This window comes from Pan paniscus, chromosome 18 (genome assembly GCF_029289425.2).
Source record: "Pan paniscus chromosome 18, NHGRI_mPanPan1-v2.0_pri, whole genome shotgun sequence".
Lineage (NCBI taxonomy): Eukaryota > Metazoa > Chordata > Mammalia > Primates > Hominidae > Pan > Pan paniscus.
This window is the reverse complement of record NC_073267.2, coordinates 77,501,573-77,527,009: the sequence shown is the minus strand read 5'-3', so window position 1 is coordinate 77,527,009 and position 25,437 is coordinate 77,501,573. Positions and strand designations below refer to the sequence as shown.

The 25,437-nt window shown below is 54.0% G+C and overlaps 2 protein-coding genes across 3 annotated transcripts; both read left to right on the top strand.

The window, feature by feature from the left end:
- The first annotated feature begins 147 nt into the window (after window positions 1-147).
- Window positions 148-16,651, top strand: DPEP2 (dipeptidase 2). 2 transcript variants are annotated; one of them, XM_008964567.4, is made up of 11 exons: window positions 148-257; window positions 7,524-7,831; window positions 8,145-8,271; window positions 8,588-8,717; window positions 8,802-8,943; window positions 9,599-9,668; window positions 9,786-9,962; window positions 10,652-10,736; window positions 11,385-11,460; window positions 12,859-12,994; window positions 13,086-16,650. In XM_008964567.4, exons 2-11 carry the CDS (start codon window positions 7,569-7,571, stop codon window positions 13,338-13,340), a joined length of 1,461 nt encoding a protein of 486 aa, XP_008962815.2. In that variant the 5' UTR covers window positions 148-257; window positions 7,524-7,568; the 3' UTR covers window positions 13,341-16,650. The 2 variants fall into 2 exon arrangements, with proteins under 2 accessions (XP_008962815.2, XP_034796376.1); XM_034940485.3 differs by lacking the exons at window positions 7,524-7,831; window positions 8,145-8,271 and having other exon boundaries at window positions 167-257; window positions 13,086-16,651.
- A 2,957-nt stretch (window positions 16,652-19,608) lies between these two features.
- Window positions 19,609-25,167, top strand: DPEP3 (dipeptidase 3). The gene is made up of 10 exons (XM_003812163.6): window positions 19,609-20,726; window positions 21,055-21,181; window positions 22,204-22,333; window positions 22,422-22,563; window positions 22,823-22,892; window positions 23,001-23,177; window positions 23,476-23,560; window positions 24,055-24,130; window positions 24,602-24,737; window positions 24,829-25,167. Exons 1-10 carry the CDS (start codon window positions 20,365-20,367, stop codon window positions 25,063-25,065), a joined length of 1,542 nt encoding a protein of 513 aa, XP_003812211.3. The 5' UTR covers window positions 19,609-20,364; the 3' UTR covers window positions 25,066-25,167.
- Window positions 25,168-25,437: the final 270 nt, after the last annotated feature.

The following is a 25,437-nucleotide window of genomic DNA, read 5'->3' as shown; positions in this document are numbered from 1 at the left end:
ACTTCCTTTTGTGGAAGAAAAATGTTATGTTAGCTATTTGACGTTTCAGGAAGGGTGGCTTCAGCTTGGTGATTGGAGGATGTTTGTCTACGGTGGCCAGGCTGCTTTCTGGCTTGGAAGACTATTGTTTCTTGGGAATTGTCTGTATCAGACATCATGGGAGCAGATCCAGGGCGACATCAAAAGGAAGCATGAGTCTCCAGGACCAGAGGGGCTTGGATGCAGATGATCATCATCTGGGCACTGCTGGATACTGAGTAAGCCCCAGCTGCACCCCACCTCTGCACTCTGAGCATGGGAGGCAGCCTGTGCAGCTATAACTCAGCCTGACTTTTTCCTTCCCTGCATACTCTTGAAATACACTGGAGATGAGTAGGGGCGAGTGAGCTGCACACCAGAATAAGTTTGTTCGTTGGAGCAAACTGTTTCTACTGCTGCCTCCTCTGCAGGTCTTGATTTATGCAAACACTGCATAGAAGAGGAAGTAGAGGGAAAAGCTGTTCACCCACCTACTCCTTCCTGGTAGCAAGATTTCCTATCCTGGCCTTGCCTCAACAGCCCTACCAGTTGGAGGCTGAGGTTGTGCCAAGGCTCTATGGGGGGATGTAGCATCACTGAGGTGGCCAGATTTTGGAGGACAGGAAAGTTTGTGCTATTTGCTGAGACTGGAGAGGCTGGTGAGAGCAGACTCTCCATGAGTTGAAAGCCAAAGAAAGAAATTCGGTAGATTTCTGCAATGAGAAGCCACAGAAGAACTTCAGGCAGGAGGATGCATTAGATCTTGTTTTCATTTTGTTAGAGATGGGGTCTCACTCTGTCGCCCAGGCTAGGGAGCAGTGGTGCCATCATCTCTCCCTGCAACCTTAAACTCCTGGGCTCAGGCGAACCTCCCACCTCAGCCTCGTAAGTACCTGGAACCACAGGCATGCACCACTTTTTTTTTTCCTTTTTCTTAGAGTTCTCATTATGTTGCCTAGACTGGTCTCAAACCTCCGGCTTCAAGAGATCCTCTCACCTCGACCTTCAAATTACTGGGATTACAGGCATGAGCCACCATGTCCGACCAGAGTTTGTTAAAAGAGGAACAGGCCAGGCATGGTGGGCTCACATGAACACTCATGCCCCAGAAGTAAACAAGTGTTAGCCAACCAGGAGGCCTATCCTCCCCCTAACCTCACCCAAAGCCATCTCTGTGCCCTCCCCCTTGCAGGGGAAACAGCACACACTAGTGAAATCTTGTCTTAGTGTGTCCGGAATTGGTGGGTTCTTGGTCTCACTGAGTTCTAGAATGAAGCTGCGGACCCTCGCGGTGAGTGTTATAGCTCTTAAGGTAGCGCGTCTGGAGTTTGTTTCTTCTGATGTTTGGATGTTTGGAGTTTCTTCCTTCTGGTGGGTTTGTGGTCTTGTTGGCTCAGGAGTGAAGCTGCAAACCTTCGTGGTGAGTGTTACAGCCTTTAAGGCAGCGCGTCTGGAGTCGTTTGTTCCTCCCAGTGGGCTTGTGGTCTCGCTGGCTTCAGGAGTGAAGCTGCAGACCTTCGCGGTGAGTGTTAAAGCTCATAAAAGCAGCGTGGACCCAAAGAGTGAGCAGTAGCAAGATTTACTGCAAAGAGCAAAAGAACAAAGCTTCCACAGTGTGGAAGGCGACCAGAACAGGTTGCCACTGCTGGCTCAGGCAGCCTGCTTTTATTCTCTTATCTGGCCCCACCCACATCCTGCTGATTGGTAGAGCCGAGTGGTCTGTTTTGACAGGGTGCTGATTGGTGCGTTTACAATCCCTGAGCTAGACACAAAGGTTCTCCAAGGCCCCACCAGAGTAGCTAGATACAGAGTGTCAGTTGGTGCATTCACAAACCCTGAGCTAGACACAGGGTGCTGATTGGTGTGTTTACAAACCTTGAGCTAGATACAGAGTGCCGACTGGTGTATTTACAATCCCTGAGCTAGACATAAAGGTTCTCCAAGGCCCCACTAGAGTAGCTAGATACAGAGTGTCGATTGGTGCACTCACAAACCCTGAGCTAGACACAGGGTGCTGATTGGTGTGCTTACAAACCTTGAGCTAGATACTGAGTGCCGATTGGTGTATTTACAATCCCTGAGCAAGACATAAAGATTCTCCACGTCCCCACCAGACTCAAGAGCACAACTGGCTTCACCCAGTGGATCCTGCACCAGGGATGCAGGTGGAGCTGCCTGCCAGTCCCACGCCATTCGCCCGCACTCCTCAGCCCTGTGGTGGTCGATGGGACTGGGCGCCGTGGAGCAGGGGGCGGCGCTCACCGGGGAGGCTCCGGCCGCAGAGGAGCCCATGGAGGGGGTGGGAGGCTCAGGCATGGAGGGCTGCAGGTCCCGAGCCCTGCCCCTCCGGGAAGGCAGCTAAGGCCCGGTGAGAAATCGAGCGCAGCGCCGGTGAGCTGGCACTGCTGGGGGACCCAGTACATCCTCCGCAGCCACTGGCCCAGGTGCTAAGTCCCTCATTGCCTGGGGCCGGCAGGGCCCGCAGGCCGCTCCGAGTGCGGGCCCGCCAAGCCCACGCCCACCCGAAACTCCAGCTGGCCCACAAGCGCTGCTCGCAGCCCGGGTTCCCACTCGCACCTCTCCCTCCACACCTCCCTGCAAGCTGAGGGAGCTGGCTCTGGCCTTGGCCAGCCCAGAAAGGGGCTCCTACAGTGCAGCGGTGGGCTGAAGAGCTCTTCAAGTGCCGCCAAAGTGGGAGCCCAGGCAGAGGAGGCGCCGAGAGCGAGCGAGGGCTGTGAGGGCTGCCAGCACGCTGTCACCTCTCATTAGGAGCTGCCAATATCAGTGGCACAGACCTGAGCACAGGGATAATTTGGGGTCAGAGGCTACAGTCTAAGTTAGCTAGATGCTGGCAGTGGGCAGAGTGGAAACAAGGCAGAGGCAGGGAAACTCAGGGCCTGACTCCAGAGCCGACCCTAAGTGTCACTGCTGATTCCTCCTTACTGTCTCCCACCAACCCTGCTTCAAAGCATCTCCAAATCCTGTGGGTTCAACTTCCAAACATGTCCCAGGAATGTCTCCTTCCTGTTCCCACTGCTTCTCCCCCTTACAGGCCCCTTCATTCCTTACCCCTCCTGATCTCCTGGCCTCCAGCCCATTCCCTACAGAAAAGCCATACCTATTTCTTCCATTTTAAAAAATGTGAGCTGGGCGCGGTGGCTCATGCCTGTAATCCTAGCACTTTGGGAGGCCAAGGTGAGTGGATCACGAGGTTGGGAGATCAAGACCATCCTGGCTAACACGGTGAAACCCCGTCTCTACTAAAAATACAAAAAATTAGCCAGGCGTGTTGGCGGGCACCTATAGTCCCAGCTACTCGGGAGGCTGCGGCAGGAGAATGGCCTGAACCCGGGAGGCGGAGCTTGCAGTGAGCCGAGATTGTGCCACTGCACTCCAGCCTGGGCGACAGAGCGAGATTCCATCTCAAAATAAATAAACAAATAAATATAAAAATAAAAAATTTGGCCAAGGGTCGGGGGTGGCTCATGCCTGTAATCCCAGCACTTTGGGAGGTCAAGGCAGGCGGATCACCTGAGGTCAGGAGTTCGAGACCAGCCTGGCCAACATGGCAAAACCCCATCTCTACTAAAAATACAAAAATTAGCCAGGAGTGGTGGCATGCGCCCGTAATCTCAGCTACTCGGGAGGCTGAGGCAGGAGAATCACTTGAACCCAGGAGGCAGAGATTGCAGTGAGCCAAGACTGCACCATTGCACTCCAGCCTGGGCAACAAGAATGAAACTCTGTCTCAGAAAATAATAATAATAATAATAATAATAATAATAATAATATCATTATCTATTTTTTTACAGACAGGGTCTTGCCCTGTCACCCAGGCTGGAATGCTATGGTGTCATCATAATGCTCACTGCAACTACAAGTCTGGGTGTGTCTGTGATTCGCTTTGTATGGTCCCCTCAAGGCCAAGTTTGAGGACTGAAGTTGCATATCATGGAAAATTGTGTTGTCTGGCTTATCTCCTACAGAGACAGTGCTCACTTTTACTGGCTCAACTCAGCCTGCCTCTGCTGAGCTAGCAGGTACCCCAAGTCCCAGGAGGTCAGACATTCGGGCTCTGGAGAGAAGCTTAAAAAAAAATTCAAAAAGTTGGCCAAGTGCGGTGGCTCACACCTATAATCCCAGCGCTTTGGGAGGCCGAGGTGGGTGGATTACCTGAGGTCAGGAGTTCAAGACCAGCCTGAACAAAATGGAGAAACCCCATCTCTACTAAAAAATACAAAATTAGTCAGGTGTGGTGGCACATGCCTGTAATTCCAGTGACTCAGGAGGCTGAGGCAGGAGAATCACTTGAACCCAGGAGGTGGAGGTTGCAGTGAGCCAAGATCACATCATTGCCCTCCAGCCTGGGCAACAGGAGCAAAACTTTGTCCCAAAAAAAAAAGAAAAAAAATTCAAAAAGTTGAATTCTCCTCACCTACTCTGTCAGCTGTTATTTATTTATTCCTACCTACCCCTTCCTTATTTTTACATTTTTCAAACTGACAAATAATAATTGACCAGCCTGGGCAATATAGTGAGACCCTGTCTCTAAAAAAAAAAAAAAAAAAAATAGCCGAGTGTGGTGGCGAGTACCTGTAGTCCCAGACTCGGGAGGCTGAAGTGGGAGGATTGATTGAACCTGAGAGGTTAAGGCTGCAGTGAGCTGAGACTGCACCACTGCAGTCCAGCCTGGGTGACAGAGCAAGACCTTATCTCAAAAACAATAATAATAATTTGCACATATTCATGGGGTACATAGTGATTTTTGTTTTTGTTGTTTTTGTTGTTGTTGTTTTTTGGCGGGGGGAGACAGGGTCTCGCTCTGTCTTCCAGGCTGAAGTTCAGTGGCCCAATCTCGGCTCACTGCAACCTCTGCCTCCTGGGTTGAAACGATTCTCCCACCTCAGCCTCCCAGGTATTTGGGACTACAGGCGCGCACCACCAAGCCCGGCTAATGTTTGTATTTTTAATAGAGATGGGGTTTCCCCATGTTGGCCAAGCTGGTCTCGAACTCCTGACCTCAGATGATCCACCCACCTCGGCCTCCCAAAGTGCTGGGATCACGGGTGTGAGTCACTGCGCCCCACCCATAGTGATGTTTCAATACATATAACACATAATGATCAGGTTCAGTTCCTCATTCTTTATGCCCCTTACCTCTTGGGGCTCTCAGAATAAACTGTTTATCCCCAAACCCACATCTTTGACCTGGAGACCAGCAAATCCAAGAGCTTCTCCTCCCTCTCACTATTCCAGTGGGTGTGGGGAGCTGCTGACCAGCAGTGGATGATGGAGAGAAGGAGGGAAGCCTGTGTTGGGGTACCCAAACCACCCAGATCTGGGACACGCCCTACTGTTCTCTGAAGCAGAGCCCAAGAGGACTCACCATCTGCAGTGGGCCTCCCTATAGAACCCTCCAGCAGGGCTGGGCACAGTGGCTCGCATCTATACTCCCAGCACTTTGGGAGGCCAAGGCGAGATCATCACTTGAAGCCAGAAGTTTGAGACCAGCCTGGGCAAGAAGGCAAGACAGTCTTTAATTAAAAAAAAAAAAAAAAAAAAGCCCAGGTGCGGTAGCTCACTCCAGTAATCCCAGCATTTTGGGAGGCTGAGGCAGGCAGATTGCTTGAGACCAGGAGTTCGAGACCAGCCTGGGCAACATGGCAAAACCCCATCTCTACTAAACATACAAAATTTAGCCGGGCGTGGTGGCGCATGCCTGTAGTCCCAGCTACTCGGGAAGTTAAGGCACAAGAATCGCTTGAACCCAGGAGGCGGAGATTGCAGTGAGCCAAGATTGTGCCACTACCCTCTAGCCTGGGCAACAAAGTGAGACTCTGTCTCAAAACAAACAAAAAAAGGCCCCCTTCGGCAGCAGTAGACGTGACAGTTAACCCACCTCGAGCACTTGGCCATCGATCTGCCTTCCTCCTGGACAGCAGACACTGGGCAACATCAAGTGTGCAGTCCCTAAAATACATCAAATCTGGGATCACTTCCCCTCCTGGGTAGCTTGGGACCTCCAGTCCCTTTGGAAGAGTTGGTTCATTTTCTTTTTAGGAGGCCTTCTTGAATCTCTAGTCGTCGTCAGGCTTAGGTCACACTACCCATGCACTGATCAGCCCTGCCACGTGGGGGAGGCTCCAAAAAATGAAGCGGTTCCACGGGTGCCAAGGTTCAGAGCAGAGTCTTGAGAGCCTGAGGGGCAGGAGGAGGCAAAGGTCTCTGAGGACGAAGGGGTTTGGCCACAGTCCCGGAAGATCTCAGGTCGTGGGGCTTCTGTGAGCGGGCACATCCCCTGTGCCTGTGTGATTGTGAGCTTGTGTGCTTGTGTGGTTGGGGGTCCTTCCTGGAGGAGGCACCTAGGTTGAGGGCCCCAGGCCGGGAATGGGGTGGGGCCTGTCGTCAAGGAAGGGACTCAGCCCTGGAGGTTTCTGTGAGAGCTCAAGCCACAGGAGCCACAAGATAAGAGGAGTGTGGCTGCAGAACCCAGGTGGCAGGCCTTTCCTCGGGCCCCTTACTCCTGACCTGGACGAGGCCGGGGCTTCCTCAAGGAGGTAGGAGGTATCCTGGCCAGCAGATCAGCCAGAAGCTCTAGGAGGAAGGTGCTGCGGCCGGGGACCCTGCTGCCCTAGACAAGACTTCATTTCCTTCCATGCAGATGGCTATGTGGGTTCCTGCTCTGTTGAGTGAATGTTCCCTGGCAGTGGCCAGATGCTTGCTGCGCTCTCATACCTCCACTGGGGTCCTGGGGAGGTGTGGCAGCTCCTTAGGAAGGAGCTCTTTCCTAAGGCTGATTGGAGAATGTGCAGTCGGGGTGGGGGGCGGAGGAGTGCTCCTGACAGGTCCTAGTAGCTGGGAGATTCCCCAGAGTATAGGCTTGAGGGCCTAAGTTACGGGAGAGAGAAGGTCAGGGCCAGGGGGCCCCTTCCTGAATCCAGTCCACAGGGTTAACCCCTCATTTCCAGAGCCTATCTTCTCCCCCACACCCACCCACACAACCCAGCACCAGGAAATCCAGAGCCCAGAGCACTGTGGTCACAGGGACACATGTGGCCCTGGGTGTGGCCGGGACACGTTGCAGGAGGTTGGGGACATGACGTGGTCTGCAGATCTCCCAGGGCAGGGCAGAGGGCCACTGTTTGGGGGAAGCACCCCAGGCCCTCTCTCTTAGAGAGAGAGCCTAGGGGCAGCAGAGGAGCCACCTGGGTCGGCCCCCTGGGGACAGTGGGAGGAGTAAAAGGGAGGGTGGAGGGCCCTAAGACAGGCCGCGAGTGGGCGCCCAGGACAGGGATCCGCCCAGCCGGCGGGAGCGCCCTTGGGGATGACGGCGGGAGGGCTGGGCGCCCCCTGGTGGCTGTACTGGGCGGTGCTGCCGCTCTCCGCACAACCTTCGCGGGGCCCTGTGACTTCGTTACCCTCCTCTTGAGGCCACGCCGCCGCGTGGCCTGAATCGAGGGTCGGGACTCCATCGTCGCGCTCTGCCCCTCGCCCGCCCCTCTCAGGCTCTCTGACTGCCACCCCTGCCTGCCTGCCCGGCCCTGCACAACATGCAGCCCTCCGGCCTCGAGGGTCCCGGCACGTTTGGTCGGTGGCCTCTGCTGAGTCTGCTGCTCCTGCTGCTGCTGCTCCAGCCTGTAACCTGCGCCTACACCACGCCAGGCTCCCCCAGAGCCCTCACCACGCTGGGCGCCCCCAGAGCCCACACCATGCCGGGCACCTACGCTCCCTCGACCACACTCAGTAGTCCCAGCACCCAGGGCCTGCGAGAGCAGGCACGGGCCCTGATGCGGGACTTCCCGCTCGTGGACGGGTGCGTAATTGCTGCAAGGGGGCGATGGGAGCTGAGCACACTACTGGGCAAGGGAGGGTCCCAGAGTATGCAGGGCTGTGGAGGAGGCTCCCTCACACCACCCCTGGATGCCCTCTCTCCCGTCATGCATGGGTACCCTTTCCCCTCTGTCATCCTCTCTTGGGTGGGCACTCCTAGCCCGGGCCTCAGAGGATCTCAGTATAGTCAAGTGACAATGAGGGATGGGGATCCCCAGATGTGTCCTTCCTGAACTGGAGGGCTAAGAGGCTCATCTGTCTGTTCTTCACCTGACCCTGGCTTGACATCCCTCCAGCCACAACGACCTGCCCCTGGTCCTAAGGCAGGTTTACCAGAAAGGGCTACAGGATGTTAACCTGCGCAATTTCAGCTACGGCCAGACCAGCCTGGACAGGCTTAGAGATGGCCTCGTGGGCGCCCAGGTACCACAGGGATACACGAGGTGCCACAGCATGGCTGCTGGGGGATGATGGGGAGAGTGGGGACCCCAGAGATCACAAGTTAGTCACGTGAGAACTCAGTTACCATAGTGACCCAAAAAGTGTCATGATATGGATGCTGGGGGCTGCAGAGGCTACAGTGAGCCAGCTTGGTGGCCAGGAAGACCCTGTGGAAGAAGCAGTACATTACATGTGGCCTCCTGGCCCACTGGGTGCTCTGTCAGCTGTGGAGGCTGTGAGCAGTCCAGGGTCCTCCAAAGCAGCCCCCGTCCAAGCCAAACCCTGGCCTTCCCCCCAGTTCTGGTCAGCCTATGTGCCATGCCAGACCCAGGACCGGGATGCCCTGCGCCTCACCCTGGAGCAGATTGACCTCATACGCCGCATGTGTGCCTCCTATTCTGAGCTGGAGCTTGTGACCTCGGCTAAAGGTAGGCAAGTTGATGGGAAGCGTTAGGAACTTGATTGAGCTACTCCAGCCCTGGAAAGTAATCACCTGACCTACCTGCCCCCAGCTCTGAACGACACTCAGAAATTGGCCTGCCTCATCGGTGTAGAGGGTGGCCACTCGCTGGACAATAGCCTCTCCATCTTACGTACCTTCTACATGCTGGGAGTGCGCTACCTGACGCTCACCCACACCTGCAACACACCCTGGTGAGCCTAGTGCAGATGGTGTGGGACCGCTGAGGCAGGGGCAGAGATCTGCCTGAGGTCACTGTGGGCCCAGAACAAGCTTTACCCATGGGATCTGGCACTGACTCTGGAGTGGGGAGGGGAGCTGGGATTCTGGTTTTCAGAATACGACTTGACCCCTGGCCAGACGCGGTGGCTCATGCCTGTAATCCCAAAACTTTGGGAGGCTGAGGCGGACAGATAACTTAAGGCCAGGAGTTCGAGACCAGCCTGGCCAAGATGGTGAAACCCTATCTTGACGAAAAACACAAAAATTAGCCAGGTGTGGTGGTGCGCGCCTGTAATCCCAGATACTCAGGAGGCTGAGGCATGAGAATCTCTTGAACCCAGGAGGTGCAGGTTGCAGTGAGCTGAGATGGCACGACAGCACCACTGCACTCCTGCCTGGGTGACAGAGCGAGACTCTATTGCCAAAAAAAAAAAAAAAAAAGAAAAGGAAAAAAAAGACTGGACCCAGCAGGGCCCTCCTGCTGCCAGGCATGGCCCATTTGCAGGGCCCATTTTGGATCCCTGTTTTTGTTTCAGGGGGGTGCAGGGATGGAGGGTGGGTAGGGCCTCTAGACTCCTGAGGCCGAGGAACAGCTACCAGTCAGACTGCTTCCTGGCCACCCTGCAGGGCAGAGAGCTCCGCTAAGGGCGTCCACTCCTTCTACAACAACATCAGCGGGCTGACTGACTTTGGTGAGGTGAGGACCCTGGTTCACACTCCACCCCAAACAAATGTGCACACCCCAGCTGTTTCTTACAAATAAATGTATACACATGTGCACCCCTGATACCCTTCTCCCAACATGTCCCTGCAGAAGGTGGTGGCAGAAATGAACCGCCTGGGCATGATGGTAGACTTATCCCACGTCTCAGATGCTGTGGCACGGCGGGCCCTGGAAGTGTCACAGGCACCTGTGATCTTCTCCCACTCGGCTGCCCGGGGTGTGTGCAACAGTGCTCGGAATGTTCCTGATGACATCCTGCAGCTTCTGGTGAGAAACTGCCCAGCCCAGGAACCTAAAGCAAGAGGTTCAAACCAGGAGCCCTTTGGCCAGGCACAGTGGCTCACACCTGTAATCCCAGCACTTTGGGAGGCTGAGGTGGGCTGATCACTTGAGGTCAGGAGTTCAAGACCAGCCTGGCCAACATGGGGAAACCCCGTCTCTACTAAAAATACAAAAATTAGCCGGGTGTGATGGCATATTCCTGTAATCCCAGCTACTTGGGAGGCTGAGGCAGGAGAATCTCTGGAACCTGGGAGGCGGAGGTTGCAGTGAGCCAAGATCACGCCACAGCACTCCAGCCTGGGTGACAGAGTAGGACCCTGCCATGGAAAACAAAAACAAAAAACAGGAGCCCTCGAACCTGAGGCCCTGCTCCCTCCACTTCTTCCAACTTCAGGCTGAACATCTTTTGCCCCACAACCCCACAGTCCACATCCAGGAGTGGGGGGTTCTAGATGGTAAATATGTATATTCCTCTACTCCTCAAAGCAAGTGCCAAGACACCTATGCCAGACCAGGGCCTAGACTCCTCCATTCATACAAAACCAGAGAGGTGAAGTTTCCGCTGACTCCTGAAGTCAGAGCTGAACACCCTCTCCAGGGATCCAGAGGGTGGCAGGGCAGGAATGCAGTTTGCTGAGGGGCCAGGCTAAGTGTCCACTTGCCCGCCCCTGCAGAAGAAGAACGGTGGCGTCGTGATGGTGTCTTTGTCCATGGGAGTAATACAGTGCAACCCATCAGCCAATGTGTCCACTGTGGCAGGTAATTCCCTCTCCCGGGCTCTCTGAACAGTTCTGATTTGCACCTGAAGACTTGGGAGGGCCCCAGGACTGTCCCAGTGGTTTCACTGAAAAAAATGCAGTGATGGACAGTACACAGCACGTTGGTCACATGGAGCTGCAGCCACAGAGTCAGTGCTGCGGTCCTGATGGGTATAAGGGAGGAAGCCACACATAGAACCTGAGTGCTAACTATCTGCGCCTCTGCGGGGGATCCCCAAAGCACCCTTCCTCGGCCTCTGGCCAAGAGACTAGAAGGGGAAGGCCCCTTAGGTCTCTGGGGTCTTTGTCAGTTGTACTCTTTGTCCCTCCGTCATCTCCCACAACCATAGAAAAGAGTTCCTACCAGGTTCTCAAAGAGACTAGAGGCAGGTTTAATCCTAGGTGGGAAATGGCCCAGACAAGTGGCTCTGTGGATCCACTCCAAACCTGAAATCCAGGCCAGAACCAGCTGAATCCATTCAGGTCAAACCTCAGGCTTCTCAGGTTGCCAAGCTATGTGGCAGGCCATAAAGGAATTAGCCTGCCTGGCCCACAGGCTGCAAGAAGGAGACTCAGTGCCATCCAGCCCCAGTGGCACCCCTGCCCTGGAAGCCCTACGCAGCTGACTCTCCACCTGCCCCCTCCCCAGATCACTTCGACCACATCAAGGCTGTCATTGGATCCAAGTTCATCGGGATTGGTGGAGATTATGATGGGGCCGGCAAGTGAGTGCCTTCCCTGTGGCTTGTCTTGGGCTAGCTGTACAGCAGTGGGGCCTTCACGGTCACCATAGCCATCACGTCCTTTAGGCCTTGACCACACTCCCGGGATCAGTTCTCTGGGCTCTCCTGTTTGTCTTCATCCCAGTGATCCCACTCTAGGACATTATACTTGGCCAAACCACCAGACAGAGCTCATGTGCCCAGCACTGCACGTACCCCCAAGCCCAGGAGACTCACTCTCCCTGAGCAGACCATCAGCAAGGTCTGGTGTGAGCCCTGTGCACAGTGGCTGTGTTTGCAACCACTGTTTTCTGAAGAAGCTCTTCCTCTCCTTCTCCTTGTCCTTTTCTTCCTCGTCCTCTTTCTTCTTCTTTGTCTCCTCCTCCTCCTTCTTTCTTCTTCTCCTTCTCCTTCTTCTTTCTTCCTTTTCTTCTTCTTCTTCTCAGGGTCTTGCTCTGTTGGCCAGACTGGGGTGCAGTGGCGCAATCTTGGCTCACTGCAGCCTTGACTTTCTGGGCTCAAGCGATCCTGCCATCTCAGCCTGCAAGTAGCTGGGGCTACAGGCATGTGTCATCATGCCCAGATAATTTTATTTTTGGCAGAGATGGGGTCTCGTGTTGCCCAGGCTGCTCTTGAACTCCTGGACTCAAGTGATTCTCCTGCCTTGGCCTCCTAAAGTGTGGGATTACAGGCCTAAGCCACCTCACTGGGCCTTTTCTTCTTTTTTTCTTTTCTTTTCTTTTTTTTTTTTTTTTTGAGACAGAGGCTCACTCTGTTGCCCAGCCTGGAGTGCAGTGGCACAATCTCGGCTCACTGCAGCCTCTGCTTCCTGAGTTCCAGCGATTCTCCTGCCTCAGCTTCCCAAGTAGCTGGGATTACAGGTGTGCGCCATGATGCCCAGCTAATTTATTTTTCCTTTCTTTCTTTCTTTCTTTTCTTTCTTTCTTTCTTTTCTTTCTTTCTTTCTTTCCTTTCTTTCCTTTCTTTCTTTCTTTTTTGTCTTTTTAGTAGAGATTGGGTTTCACCATGTTGGCCAGGCTGGTCTCAAACTCCTGACCTCAAGTGATCCGCCCACCTTGGCCTCCCAAAGTGCTGGGATTACAGGTGTGAGCCACCATACCTGGCCATTTTCTTCTTTTTAACTCTGGTTGGTAGGGGGGACCATTTACATTCAGTAAAAGGCATAGATCTTAATAGTATGATTCAATAAGTTTTGATAAATATTCAAGGAGGTTTTGAGGCCTCCTTCTGAAGGATAAAGAGCAGAGGAGAATTACCTACTCTCTCCAAGTCTCCACTTCCCATACCTGACCAGGGCTGGGGTTTCATAGACCCTGGACTGTGGTTCTGAGTCATGATCAGGGAATCAGGTCTGAAACCCACTGGCTGGTGGCCACACAGATTCCCTCAGGGGCTGGAAGACGTGTCCACATACCCGGTCCTGATAGAGGAGTTGCTGAGTCGTGGCTGGAGTGAGGAAGAGCTTCAGGGTGTCCTTCGTGGAAACCTGCTGCGGGTCTTCAGACAAGTGGAAAAGGTACTCTGGGCTGGGCAAGAGAGTAGCCAAGGGGTCTGAGCAGGTGTATCAAGGAGAGCTGTGGAAGCTGAGCACCGACTGCCACCTCTAGGTACAGGAAGAAAACAAATGGCAAAGCCCCTTGGAGGACAAGTTCCCGGATGAGCAGCTGAGCAGTTCCTGCCACTCCGACCTCTCACGTCTGCGTCAGAGACAGAGTCTGACTTCAGGCCAGGAACTCACTGAGATTCCCATACACTGGACAGCCAAGTTACCAGCCAAGTGGTCAGTCTCAGAGTCCTCCCCCCACATGGCCCCAGTCCTTGCAGTTGTGGCCACCTTCCCAGTCCTTATTCTGTGGCTCTGATGACCCAGTTAGTCCTGCCAGATGTCACTGTAGCAAGCCACAGACACCCCACAAAGTTCCCCTGTTGTGCAGGCACAAATATTTCCTGAAAATAAATGTTTTGGACATAGAAACAGACCTGAGTTTCCTTCTCTGCAATGGGGACTGGTGGCATCGTCTCCCAGTGCTGGTGGTTGGTGGGGGATCCTTCATTTCAGCCACCAGTTGTTCAAGGAAAGACTGTTGACAGGAGCCTGAGGTGACCCAGGTGATTGGGCTCAGCACTGGATGAAAACAGTGGTGGATCTGGTGGCAGGAGGTGGACCCTATTCCGTGTTCCCTCTGAGTAGCTCATCTCTATTTATTTATTTATTTATTTATTTATTTATTTACTTTTGAGGCAGAGTCTCACTTTGTCACCCAGGCTGGAGTACAGTGGCGCAATCATAGCTCACTGCAGCTTTGAACTCTTGGGCTCAAATGAAGCTTCTGCTTCAGCCTCTCAAGTAGCTGGGTCTATAGGCGTGCACCACCACACTCAGCTAATTTATTTTTATTTTAACTTTCTGGATTTTTTTTTTTCTTTGAGACAGAGTCTTGGTCTGTCACCCAGGCTGGAGTGCAGTGGCACAATCTTGGCTCACTGCAAGCTCTGCCTCCCGGGTTCAAGCAATTCTCCTGTCTCAGCCTCCCGAGCAGCTAGGACTAGAGGCGCCCGCCACCATGCCCAGCTAATTTTTGTATTTTTAGTAGAGATGGGGTTTCACCTTGTTGGTGAGGCTGCTCTCGAACTCCTGACCTCAGATGATTCACCCGCCTCGGCCTCCCAAAGTGCTGGGGGATTATAGGTGTGAGCCACTGGGCCTGGCTTTTTGTTTTTTGAGATGGAGTCTTGCTCCGTCTCCCAGGCGGGAATGCAGTGGCGTGATCTTGGCTCACTGCAACCTCAGCCTCCCGATTTCAAGCGATTCTCCAGCCTCAGTGTCCTGAACAGCTGGGACTACAGGCATGCACCACCATGCCCAGCTGATTTTTCTTTTTTCAGTAGAGAAGGAGTTTCACCATATTGGCCAGGCTGGTCTCGAACTCCTGACCTCGTGATCCACCTGCCTCGGGCTCCCAAAGTGTTGGGATTACAAGCGTGAGCCACCGCATCCAGCCAGCTTTCTTTTTTTCATTACTTCACTTAGAAGGAGGATTTTTAAATTTTTTTATAGAGACAGGGATCTCCCTATGTTGCCCAGGCTGGTCTCGAACTCCTGGACTCAAGCAATCCTCCCACCTTGGCCTCCCAAAGTGCTAGGATTACAGGAGTAAGCCACTGTGCCCAGATGGAGTAGGGTAACTTTGATTTACCTAGCCAACCATAAGCAAACATTTTAAACTGTGCTTATGTATTATTTTGATAACATTTAAAAAATTAATTGTAACTTCATGCCCTGTCCTTTTCACATGTCTAATGTAGGAAATAGGGAGTCCTCTGAACCTCTTCCAGTTCTGGGGGCTGCCCATTAAAACAATACTTTTTTTTTTTTTCCTGAGACAGGGTCTCTGTCACCGCTGGAGTGCAGTGGCACAATCATGCCTCACTGCAGCCTCAACCCCCTGGGCTCAAGTGATCCTCCCCACTCTGTTTCCTGAGTAGCTGGGACCATAGGCGCGCACCACCATGTCCAGCTAATTTTTGTATTTTTTGTAGATACGAGGTTTCACCATGTTGCCCAGGCTGGTCTCAAACTGCCAGACTCAAGTGATCCACCCACCTTGCCCTCCCAAAGTGCTGGGATTACAGGCGTGTGCCACTATGCCCAGCAAAACAATTTAAAATAATAGGCTGAGAGCGGTGGTTCACACCTGTAATCCCAGCACTTTGGGAGGCCAAGGCAGGCGGATCACAAGGTCAGAAGATCGAGACCATCCTGGCTAGCACGGTGAAACCCCATCTCTACTAAAGACGCAAAACATTAGCCGGCCGTGGTGTCACGCGCCTGTGGTCCCAGCTACTTGGGAGACTGAGGCAGGAAAATCGCTTGAACCCAGGAAGCAAAGGTTGCAGTGAGCCGAGATCACGCCACTGCACTCCAGCCTGGGTGACAGAGTAGCACACAAAACAAAAAAAAACACAAAACCCAAAAACAACAACAAAACAAAACTAAGCTAAAATAATAATGATAATAATAATAATAATATAGGAAACAGGTGCACATGCAATGCTTCTGCACTTTTCTTAAACTATTAGCAAAGTTGCCATTCTTCATGTTGTTCCAAGTCACTTAAATAAAGACCTTCTGGGCAGGCCGGGGAGGTTTATGGGAGACCAAAATAAACATGACCTTTCTCTGCCCTTCCTGAGAGAACCAAAGCTAGAAGCAGCTGGGTCACACTTGGCCATTAACCCCCAGGCATGAGGAGGAGCAGACAGCAACCAACAAGGGGAAGTGGTCGCCAGAGGCCAAGGCCCTTCTTGAGGTGCCCAGAAGGGGATGCCCACTTATCAGGGAGCCCAGGTGGAAAAACAAGAGACAGACAGACGCAGAGGGAAGATAATTTAGATTCGGTCTGTGTCATTGGCCTTTCTCAGCAGCAACTGGCCCAGGAAGTTCAGATGCTACCCAGATTCAGGGTTTTTTTGTTTGTTTGTTTTGAGACGGAATTTCCTCTTGTTGCCCAGGCTGGAGTGCAGTGGCGCGATCTCAGCTCACTAGAACCTCTGCCTCCCAGGTTCAAGTGATTCTCCTGCCTCAGCCTCCCGAGTAGCTGGGATTACAGGCACCTGCCACCAGGACCGGCTAATTTTTTTTGTATTTTTAGTACAGACGGGGTTTCACTATGTTGGCCAGGCTGCTCTCGAACTCCTGACCTCGGGTGATCCACCCAACTTGGCCTCCCAAAATGCTGGGAATACAGGCGTGAGCCACCATCCCCAGCATTGTTTTTTTTTTTTTTTTGACAGGGTCTCACTCCCATTGCCCAGGCTGGAGTGCAGTGACACGATCTCAGCTCACTGCAGCCTCAACTTCCTGGCCTCAAGTGATTCTCCTACCTCAGCCTCCGGAGTAGCTGGGACCTCCAGTGCGCACCACCACGCCTGGCTAATACTTTGTATTTTTAGTAAAGACAGGATTTCACCATGTTGCCTAGGCTGGTCTCAAACTCCTGGACTCAAGCAATCTGCTTGCCTTGGCTTCCCAAAGTGCTGGGATTACAGACATGAGCCACTGCGCTGACCCAGATGCAGTTTTTGTTTGTTTTGAGATGGAGTCTTGCTCTGTTGCCCAGGCTGGAGTGCAATGGCGCTATCTCGGCTCACTGCAACCTCCGCCTCTGAGGTTCAAGTGATTCTCCTGCCTCAGCCTCTTCAGTAGCTGGGATTACAGGCACACACCACCCTGCCCAGCTAATTTTTGTATTTTTAGTAGAGATGGGGTTTCACTGTGTTGGCCAAGCTGGTCTCAAACTCCTAGACTCAAGCAACCTGCCCGCCTCAGCCTCCCAAAGTGTTAGGATTATAGGGGTAAGCCATCGCATCCGGCCCCAGATGCAGTTTTGAGATCTATTTCCCCTGCACCAGGATTTTTTCAACAGGAAATGACGAGGAGCTGCTGGAGGCTAGCCTTGTATTGTCTTTAAGGAGGATTTCTGCCCCAGGTGAAATAACGTGTCAGACCAAGCCCCCTCATGCTCTCAGGACCAAGAGACCTAGTCTGATCTTGTCCCTCAACTCCATGCCTTAGAGAATCCACCTGTGCCTCCTCCACAACAGTTGTCGTAATGCCCAAACTAGACCTCTGCTGGGCTGTTAGCCAACCCTGGATCCCCTCTCCACTCCTCCATGCCCGATCCAGACCTTTGAAGCAAGGTTCAGCTACTGCTGTGGTGCCTCCCCCAACCCCCATGACCCTGATTAGCCCTCACCAGCACTACCCATGATTTCCCTTAGCCAGTATCACCATAATAAAGAAATGAGATGCAAACTGATCAGGGTGCAGGTAGATCTCTTCCCGAGAGGATAACTGTTAACTAACATTTGATGTGTAGACTTTTCTGGGGTCTTTTTGTGTCCGGAATTGGTGGGTTCTTGGTCTCACTGACTTCAAGAATGAAGCCACAGACCCTCGCGGTGAGTGTTACAGTTCTTAAAGGTGGCGTGTCCGGAATTTGTTCCTTCTGATGGTCGGATGTGTTCGGAGTTTCTTCCTTCTGGTGGGTTCGCGGTCTCGCAGGCTCAGAAGTGAAGCTGAAGACCTTCGTGGTGTCACAGGTCTCAAGGCGGCGAGTCCGGAGTTCTTCGTTCCTCCCCGTGGGTTCATGGCCTCGCTGGCTTCGGGAGTGAAGCTGCAGACTTTCACAGTGAGTATTACAACTCATAAAGACAGTATAGATCCAAAAACGGAATAGCCGCAACAGCCATTGCAAACAGCAAAAGAACAAAGCTCCTACCGCCTGGAAGAGAACCCCAGCAAGTTGCTACTGAAAGAGCAAGCAGCCTGCTTTTATTGTCTTATCTGGCCCCACCCACATCCTGCTGATTGGTCCATTTTACTGAGAGCAGATTGGTCTGTTTTACAGAGAGCTGATGGGCCCGTTTTGACAGGGTGCTGACTGGTGCGTTTACAATCCCTGAGCTAGACACAAAAGTTCTCCACGTCCCCACTAGATTAGCTAGATACAGAGTGTCGATTGGTGCATTCACAACCCCGGAGCTAGACACAGGGTGCTGATTGGTGTGTTTACAAACCTTGAGCTACATACAGAGTGCTGATTGGTGTATTTACAATCCCTTAGCTAGACATAAAGATTCTCCAAGTCCCCACCAGACTCAGGAGCCCAGCTGGCTTCACCCAGTGGATCCTGCACCAGGGCCGCAGGTGGAGCTGCCTGCCAGTCCGGCGCCGTGTGCCCGCACTCCTCAGCCCTTGGGCAGTCGATGGGTCTGGGCGCCGTGGAACAGGGGTTGGCGCTCATCGGGGAGGCTTGGGCTGCACAGGAGCGCACGGCGGGGGTGGAGGCTCAGGCATGGAGGGCTGCAGGTCCCGAGCCCTGCCCGGCGGGGAGGCAGCTAAGGCCCAGCGAGAAGTCGAGCACAGCAGCTGCTGGCCCAGGTGCTAAGCTCCTCACTGCCCGGGCCGGCTGGCCGCTCCGAGTGCGGGGCTTGCCAAGCCCACGCCCACCCGGAACTCGAGCTGGCCCACAAGCGCACCGTGCAGCCACGGTTCCCGCCCACGCCTCTCTCTCCACACCTACCCGCAAGCTGAGGGAGCCGGCTCCAACCTTGTCCAGCCCAGAAAGGGGCTCCCACAGTGCAGTGACGGGCTGAAGGGCTCCTCAAACGCGGCCAGAGTGGGCGCCAAGGCCGAGGAGGCGCCGAGGGGGAGCGAGGGCTGTGAGGGCTGCCAGCACGCTGTCACCTCTCATTTTTGTGTCTGTATACTAACATATATATAGAAAAAAATATTCGGCCCGGCGCGGTGGCTCACGCCTGTAATCCCAGAACTTTGGGAGGCCAAGGTGGGCGGATCACGAGGTCAGGAGATCAAGACCATCCTGGCTAACACGGTGAAACCTGGTCTCTACTAAAAAAATTAGCTGGGCATGGTGGTGGGCGCCTGTAGTCCCAGCTACTCGGGAGGCTGAGGCAGGAGAATGGCATGAACCCGGGAGGCGGAGCTTGCAGTGAGCAGAGATGGAGCCACTGCACTCCAGCCTGGGTGGCACAGTGAGACTCCGTCTCAAAAAAAAAAAAAAAAAAAAAAAAAAAAAAACCACGTCTCTAAAAAAGAAGTAAGGCCGGATGTGGTGGCTCATGCCTGTAATCCTAGCACTTTGGGAGACCTAGGTGGGCAGATCGCTTGAGCTCAGGAGTTCAAGACCAGTCTGGGCAACATGGTAAAACCCTGTCTCTAAAAAAAAAAATGCAAATATACAAAAATTAGCTGGGCATGGTGGTGCATGCCTGTAGTCCCTCCCAGCTACTTAGGGAACTGAAGCAGGAGGATCACTTTTACCTGGGAGGTCGAGGCTACAGTGAGCTGAGATGGTGCCACTGCACTCCAGTGAGACCCTGTCTCAAAAAAAAATTTGTTTTAATAAAATAAAAAATAACAATTAGCCATGTATGGTGGCACTGCACCTATAGTCTCAGCTACTTGGGAGGTGGAGGAAGGAGGATCGCTTGAGCTCAGAAGTTCAAGGCTGCAGCAAGCTATGATCAAGGCTGCAGCAAGCTATGATCACCCCACTGCAACTCCAGCCTGGGTGACAGATACTCTGTCTCTTGGAGAAGGAAAAAAAGCTAAAATAATGATCCCCAACAAAAATTGTTCTTAAATTTCATTTTCGGGGCCGGGCACGGTGGCTCACGCCTGTAATCCCAGCACTTTGGGAGGTCGAGGCAGGAGGATCACTTGAGGTCAGGAGTTCAAGGCCAGCCTGGCCAACATGGTAAAACCCCATCTCTACTGAAAATACAAAAATTAGCTGGGCATGGTGGCGGGCACCTGTAATCCCAGCTACTCGGGAGGCTGAGGCAGGAAAATGGCTTGAACCCGGGAGGTGGAGGTTGCAGTGAGCCGAGACTGCACCATTGCACTCCAGCCTGGGCAACAAGACCCAAACTCCGTCTCAAAACTGAAATGAGATGAAATGAAATAATGAAATGAAATACCTATAGGGAATCTTTTTCTGTCCATCAAACCAGACAGACCGAATTAACTCTTCTGAGTCGCAGCTTAGAATATTTGACCTGCCTAGGAGCTGGGCACAAGCCGGCAGCTAACCGCCACGTGGGCCTGGGTAGGAGGTGAGATCAGGAAGATCCCTGGGCCCCTACTAGTTCCCTGCCTGGCCTCCTCCCCGACTCGTCTGGGGGTCTACGGAGCCAGCGCTGGGGGTGGAAGGGCGAGGAGTCCTTGACGCTGCAGCGGCGGTTCCGGCCCATGGGGGCGCTCTCCTGCTTGGGGGCGGAAAAGCCGTGGCGCCCCCTTGCGTGGCGCGTCGGTCTCAGAGTCGCGTGACTTCAACCCCCTCTTCGGGAGGCTGGGTCGTCATGATCCGGACCCCATTGTCGGCCTCTGCCCATCGCCTGCTCCTCCCAGGCTCCCGCGGCCGACCCCCGCGCAACATGCAGCCCACGGGCCGCGAGGGTTCCCGCGCGCTCAGCCGGCGGTATCTGCGGCGTCTGCTGCTCCTGCTACTGCTGCTGCTGCTGCGGCAGCCCGTAACCCGCGCGGAGACCACGCCGGGCGCCCCCAGAGCCCTCTCCACGCTGGGCTCCCCCAGCCTCTTCACCACGCCGGGTGTCCCCAGCGCCCTCACTACCCCAGGCCTCACTACGCCAGGCACCCCCAAAACCCTGGACCTTCGGGGTCGCGCGCAGGCCCTGATGCGGAGTTTCCCGCTCGTGGACGGGTATGTAGGTGCAGCGTTTGGGCAACGCGGGGTGAGCACACCCTTGGGCAGGAGAGGAGGTTCTGAGCATGCTATCAAGGAGGCTATCAAGGAGGCTCCCTCACACCACCCCTGGATGCCCTCTCTCCTCCATCACCCATGGGTGCCCTTCCCCGCATTACTCCATTCCTGGTGGAATCTAACCCCCTCCCTCCAACCCAACCTCAGGAGGTCTCTATATGGTCTGTGTGAGGAGGTGCCTGGTGGGGTGGAGGAGGGTAGACCCAAGCACCTGATATATCCTGACTGATCTGGAGGCGGTGTTTCCATCTGACCTTCACACCCCCAGCCACAATGACCTGCCCCAGGTCCTGAGACAGCGTTACAAGAATGTGCTTCAGGATGTTAACCTGCGAAATTTCAGCCATGGTCAGACCAGCCTGGACAGGCTTAGAGACGGCCTCGTGGGTGCCCAGGTACCACAGGGACACACAGGGTGCCATAGCATGGCTGCTGGGGGATGTTGGGGTCACAGAAACCTGGGTCGGCCAGCCTCTGGGTGACTAAATACAATGGGGCATGCAGTGTGCCATCATGTGGTTTCTAAGGAGAGCGGGGCCTTGGAGGCCAAGACAGGCTAGCTGCATGTATGCCCAGGTTCTGTGGAAACACGCAGAAAATGACCAGAAAATCCCTGGTGAGTGTGGGGTCTGCCGTAACCACAAAGGACATAGTGGATTGGCCTTGGGGCATTCACATAGCACATGGACTAACAGCAGTTTTTTGCTTGTTTGTTTGTTTGTTTGCATTTTTGAGACAGTGTCTCCTTCTGTCGCCCAGGCTGGAGTACAGTGGCACGATCTCGGTTCACTGCAACCTCCGCCTCCCGGGTTCAAGCAATTCTCCCTGCCTCAGCCTCCTGAGTAGCTGGGATTACAGGCACTCGCCACCACGCCCTGCTAATTTTTGTAGTTTTAGTAGAGACAGGGTTTTACCATGTTGGCCAGGCTGGTCTCGAACTCCTGACCTCACATGATCCACCCTCCTCGGCCTCCCACAGTGTGGAGATTACAGGCATGAGCCACTTGGCCTGGCCGTAACAGTAATTTATGATGTGTCGTGAGTCCATCATTTGACTGCTGGCAGCAAACAGTCATCAAGGAACCAGGCTCGGTAGTTCACATCTGTAATGCCAACACTTTGGGAGGCTGAGGCAGGAGGATCGTTTGAGCCTGGGGGTCAAGGCTGCAGTGAGCCATGATCACATCACTGCACTCTAGCCTGGGTGACAGAGCAAGACCCTGTCTCAAATTTTAAAATAAAAATAAAAAATAAAAAATAATTTAAAAAAAAGTCATCAAGGTACCATGGAGTCATGTAGTGCCTCACTTGGGGCCACTGACCCAAATGGGTGTTATGGGGTCTGAGGCAGGAGTGGCAGGCCTAGGGGGTTGAAGACCGCCCTGGCCTCATTCTGGACCCCTTGACCTACCCTCAGTTCTGGTCAGCCTCCGTCTCATGCCAGTCCCAGGACCAGACTGCCGTGCGCCTCGCCCTGGAGCAGATTGACCTCATTCGCCGCATGTGTGCCTCCTACTCTGAACTCGAGCTTGTGACCTCAGCTGAAGGTGGGCCAGCAGATGAGAGGTAGTCAGGATGTCACTCTGGAGGTTCTGTTCCTGGGATCTAACCACTTGACTCTCTACCTCCTTCTAGGTCTGAACAGCTCTCAAAAGCTGGCCTGCCTCATTGGCGTGGAGGGTGGTCACTCACTGGACAGCAGCCTCTCTGTGCTGCGCAGTTTCTATGTGCTGGGGGTGCGCTACCTGACACTCACCTTCACCTGCAGTACACCATGGTGAGCATAGCACCTGGCCAGGATGCTAGATGGCATGGTGTGGAAACTGCCCCATTCCTGGCATGGGTGTGACCAAGCCGTTGAGGATGAAGGGGTCCGCAGAGGGAGGCTGGACACCCAGCGGGTCCCTCACAGTCCCAGAAAGCAGCTGGTTCCGCACCTGTTCTGGAAGCAGGATGGATGGATAGAGCCAGGGCCCCCAGGCTGTGATGGCCCAAGGTGTGATCAGCTAAATTGCCCTTCCATGGCTGTCCTGCAGGGCAGAGAGTTCCACCAAGTTCAGACACCACATGTACACCAACGTCAGCGGATTGACAAGCTTTGGTGAGGTGAGGACTCCTGTTTTGTACCCCAACCCACCTGCTGCCTACGGATATGTGTGTACACCTTTGCACCCCAACACCCTCCCCCACAAAAAAACCTAATTGTTTCTGCAGAAAGTAGTAGAGGAGTTGAACCGCCTGGGCATGATGATAGATTTGTCCTATGCATCGGACACCTTGATGAGAAGGGTCCTGGAAGTGTCTCAGGCTCCTGTGATCTTCTCCCACTCAGCTGCCAGAGCTGTGTGTGACAATTTGTTGAATGTTCCTGACGATATCCTGCAGCTTCTGGTGAGTGGCCATCCCAGCTCTCAAACTAGGCATGTGTTATCCAAAGGTTCTTGACCCTGAGCACAAAGCCACCAGCCCAGGTTTCACACACCCTTGGACCAAAGGCTGGTTAATCCTCCTCCATCCCTGAAACTTAAGGCCAAGTAATTTCCACTCAGGGACCCACAAACACAGAGAGGTGAAGCCTCTTCCAACCCCTGAAGCCAGGATGGAGCACAGTCCTACCAGGGCCCCCACAGCACAGGAAGCATGTTCTCAGGCCATAAGGGCTGAGACGAGTGTCCCTTTATCACTCTAGAAGAAGAACGGTGGCATCGTGATGGTGACACTGTCCATGGGGGTGCTGCAGTGCAACCTGCTTGCTAACGTGTCCACTGTGGCAGGTAGGTCCCACCTCAGCTTTGTGCAGTGCTGGCTTGGGCTGTGGCTGCCAGGGCCCTCAGGACGACTCTAGCAGTCTAGTGCACCTGTTGGGCAATGGGCAGACCTCCCAACGACCCAGAGGCAGCAGACACAGCTCTTCAGTGCCACCCAGATCTGGAGCCACAGAGTCAGTGCTGATGTGTTTGATGCCTCCTGGTTTTGCTCCCAATCCTTGAACTTCTCTCATTCCCCACATCTCTGGGCAGGACAGGCTCAGCCTGCACCAGGCTCTCAAGGAACCCAGAGGCAGGGTGGCTCCTGGGCAGGAAAAGTCCCAAAGGGGTGGCTCCAAGGTCCACTCTAGGTCCAGTGACCAGCCTGTACCCGCTTCAGGACTCATGACTGGCCATGAGCTAGCTCTGTGGAGCCAACTGCCACAGCCTGGAGTGCTGGGGACAGGGCTGGTGCCAGGGTCTAACTAGCCTAGTGCTGCCCACCCTCACCTCCACCCTAGATCACTTTGACCACATCAGGGCAGTCATTGGATCTGAGTTCATCGGGATTGGTGGAAATTATGACGGGACTGGCCGGTGAGTGCTTCCCTGAGGTTTCTCTTAGGCTGGGGTGCAGCAGGGAGTCCTTTAGTCTTCATTCCCATCCTGACATCCTCCCATCCAGGCCTCAGCCACAGGCTCTGGTCTCCTAGCCCACCTGACACTCCCCACTCTCAGGGCCTGTTTCCTAGTTTCTCCCTGTCCCTTCAGTGGCCCAGTGGCCCTACTCCAAGTTGTCATACTTGCTAAATACTCCCCTCCGCAGGCAGGGCTCATCTGTCCAAGATATGCTCCACTCCCAGCCTAGCAGACCTGCTGTGGGCTGACCATCTGCTCAGCAGGTGGAGGCTACAGAAGCCCAGTCCTCCAGGAGCCTCCAAGGTTGCATTCACTAGCCTGAAGAACTTGGCCTTCAGTTTCCCCTGTGTGACTAGGGCTGGTGGGCAGCGGGCCCCAACCCAGGATCAGGGCTAAGGTCCCACAGCTGGCTGGTGGGTGGCCACACAGGTTCCCTCAGGGGCTGGAGGATGTGTCCACATACCCAGTCCTGATAGAGGAGTTGCTGAGTCGTAGCTGGAGTGAGGAAGAGCTTCAAGGTGTCCTTCGTGGAAACCTGCTGCGGGTCTTCAGACAAGTGGAAAAGGTAAGCTGGGCTGGTGGACAGGATGGTTCAGTGGTTTGAGAAGGGGAGGGGATTGCTGTGGGAGCCTCTGACTGCGGACTTCCTCCCCCAGGTGAGAGAGGAGAGCAGGGCGCAGAGCCCCGTGGAGGCTGAGTTTCCATATGGGCAACTGAGCACATCCTGCCACTCCCACCTCGTGCCTCAGAATGGACACCAGGCTACGCATCTGGAGGTGACCAAGCAGCCAACCAATCGGGTCCCCTGGAGGTCCTCAAATGCCTCCCCATACCTTGTTCCAGGCCTTGTGGCTGCTGCTACCTTCCCAACCTTCACCCAGTGGCTCTGCTGACACGGTCGGTCCCCACAGAGGTCACTGTGGCAAAGCCTCACAAAGCCCCCTCTCCTAGTTCATTCACAAGCATATGCTGAGAATAAACATTTTACACATGGAGCCAGGTGCACGTGTCCTTCCTTCTCCCTAGCGGGATTGGGGGCAGGTGGGCTCTTGGTCAGTGAGGGGTCTTGTGGTCTAGCCACAGCTGCTCAAGGTGGGTGGTTCCCACTCACCTCCAGCTTTGGCTGTCTCAGGAAGGCCAGAGGCATCTTATGAAATTCTTAAGCTAAAAGCTTGAGCCCACAGAAGTACACAAAAACGTTCAGTTTCAGTCCCTTCGTGGAGTGTGACAGTGGGGTGCTTCCCAGTTTCTCTCCGAAAGGTTAA

Bases quoted from the DNA above. Each gene is read 5' to 3' on its own strand.
- DPEP2 (XM_008964567.4), top strand. From the start codon at position 7,569: ATGCAGCCCTCCGGCCTCGAGGGTCCCGGCACGTTTGGTCGGTGGCCT. The intron at 9,669-9,785 runs GTGAGGACCCTG...ATGTCCCTGCAG, and splicing joins GGCTGACTGACTTTGGTGAG to AAGGTGGTGGCAGAAATGAA. The intron at 11,461-12,858 runs GTGAGTGCCTTC...GTGGCCACACAG, and splicing joins GATTATGATGGGGCCGGCAA to ATTCCCTCAGGGGCTGGAAG.
- DPEP3 (XM_003812163.6), top strand. From the start codon at position 20,365: ATGATCCGGACCCCATTGTCGGCCTCTGCCCATCGCCTGCTCCTCCCA. The intron at 21,182-22,203 runs GTACCACAGGGA...ACCTACCCTCAG, and splicing joins ACGGCCTCGTGGGTGCCCAG to TTCTGGTCAGCCTCCGTCTC. The intron at 23,178-23,475 runs GTGAGTGGCCAT...TTATCACTCTAG, and splicing joins ACGATATCCTGCAGCTTCTG to AAGAAGAACGGTGGCATCGT.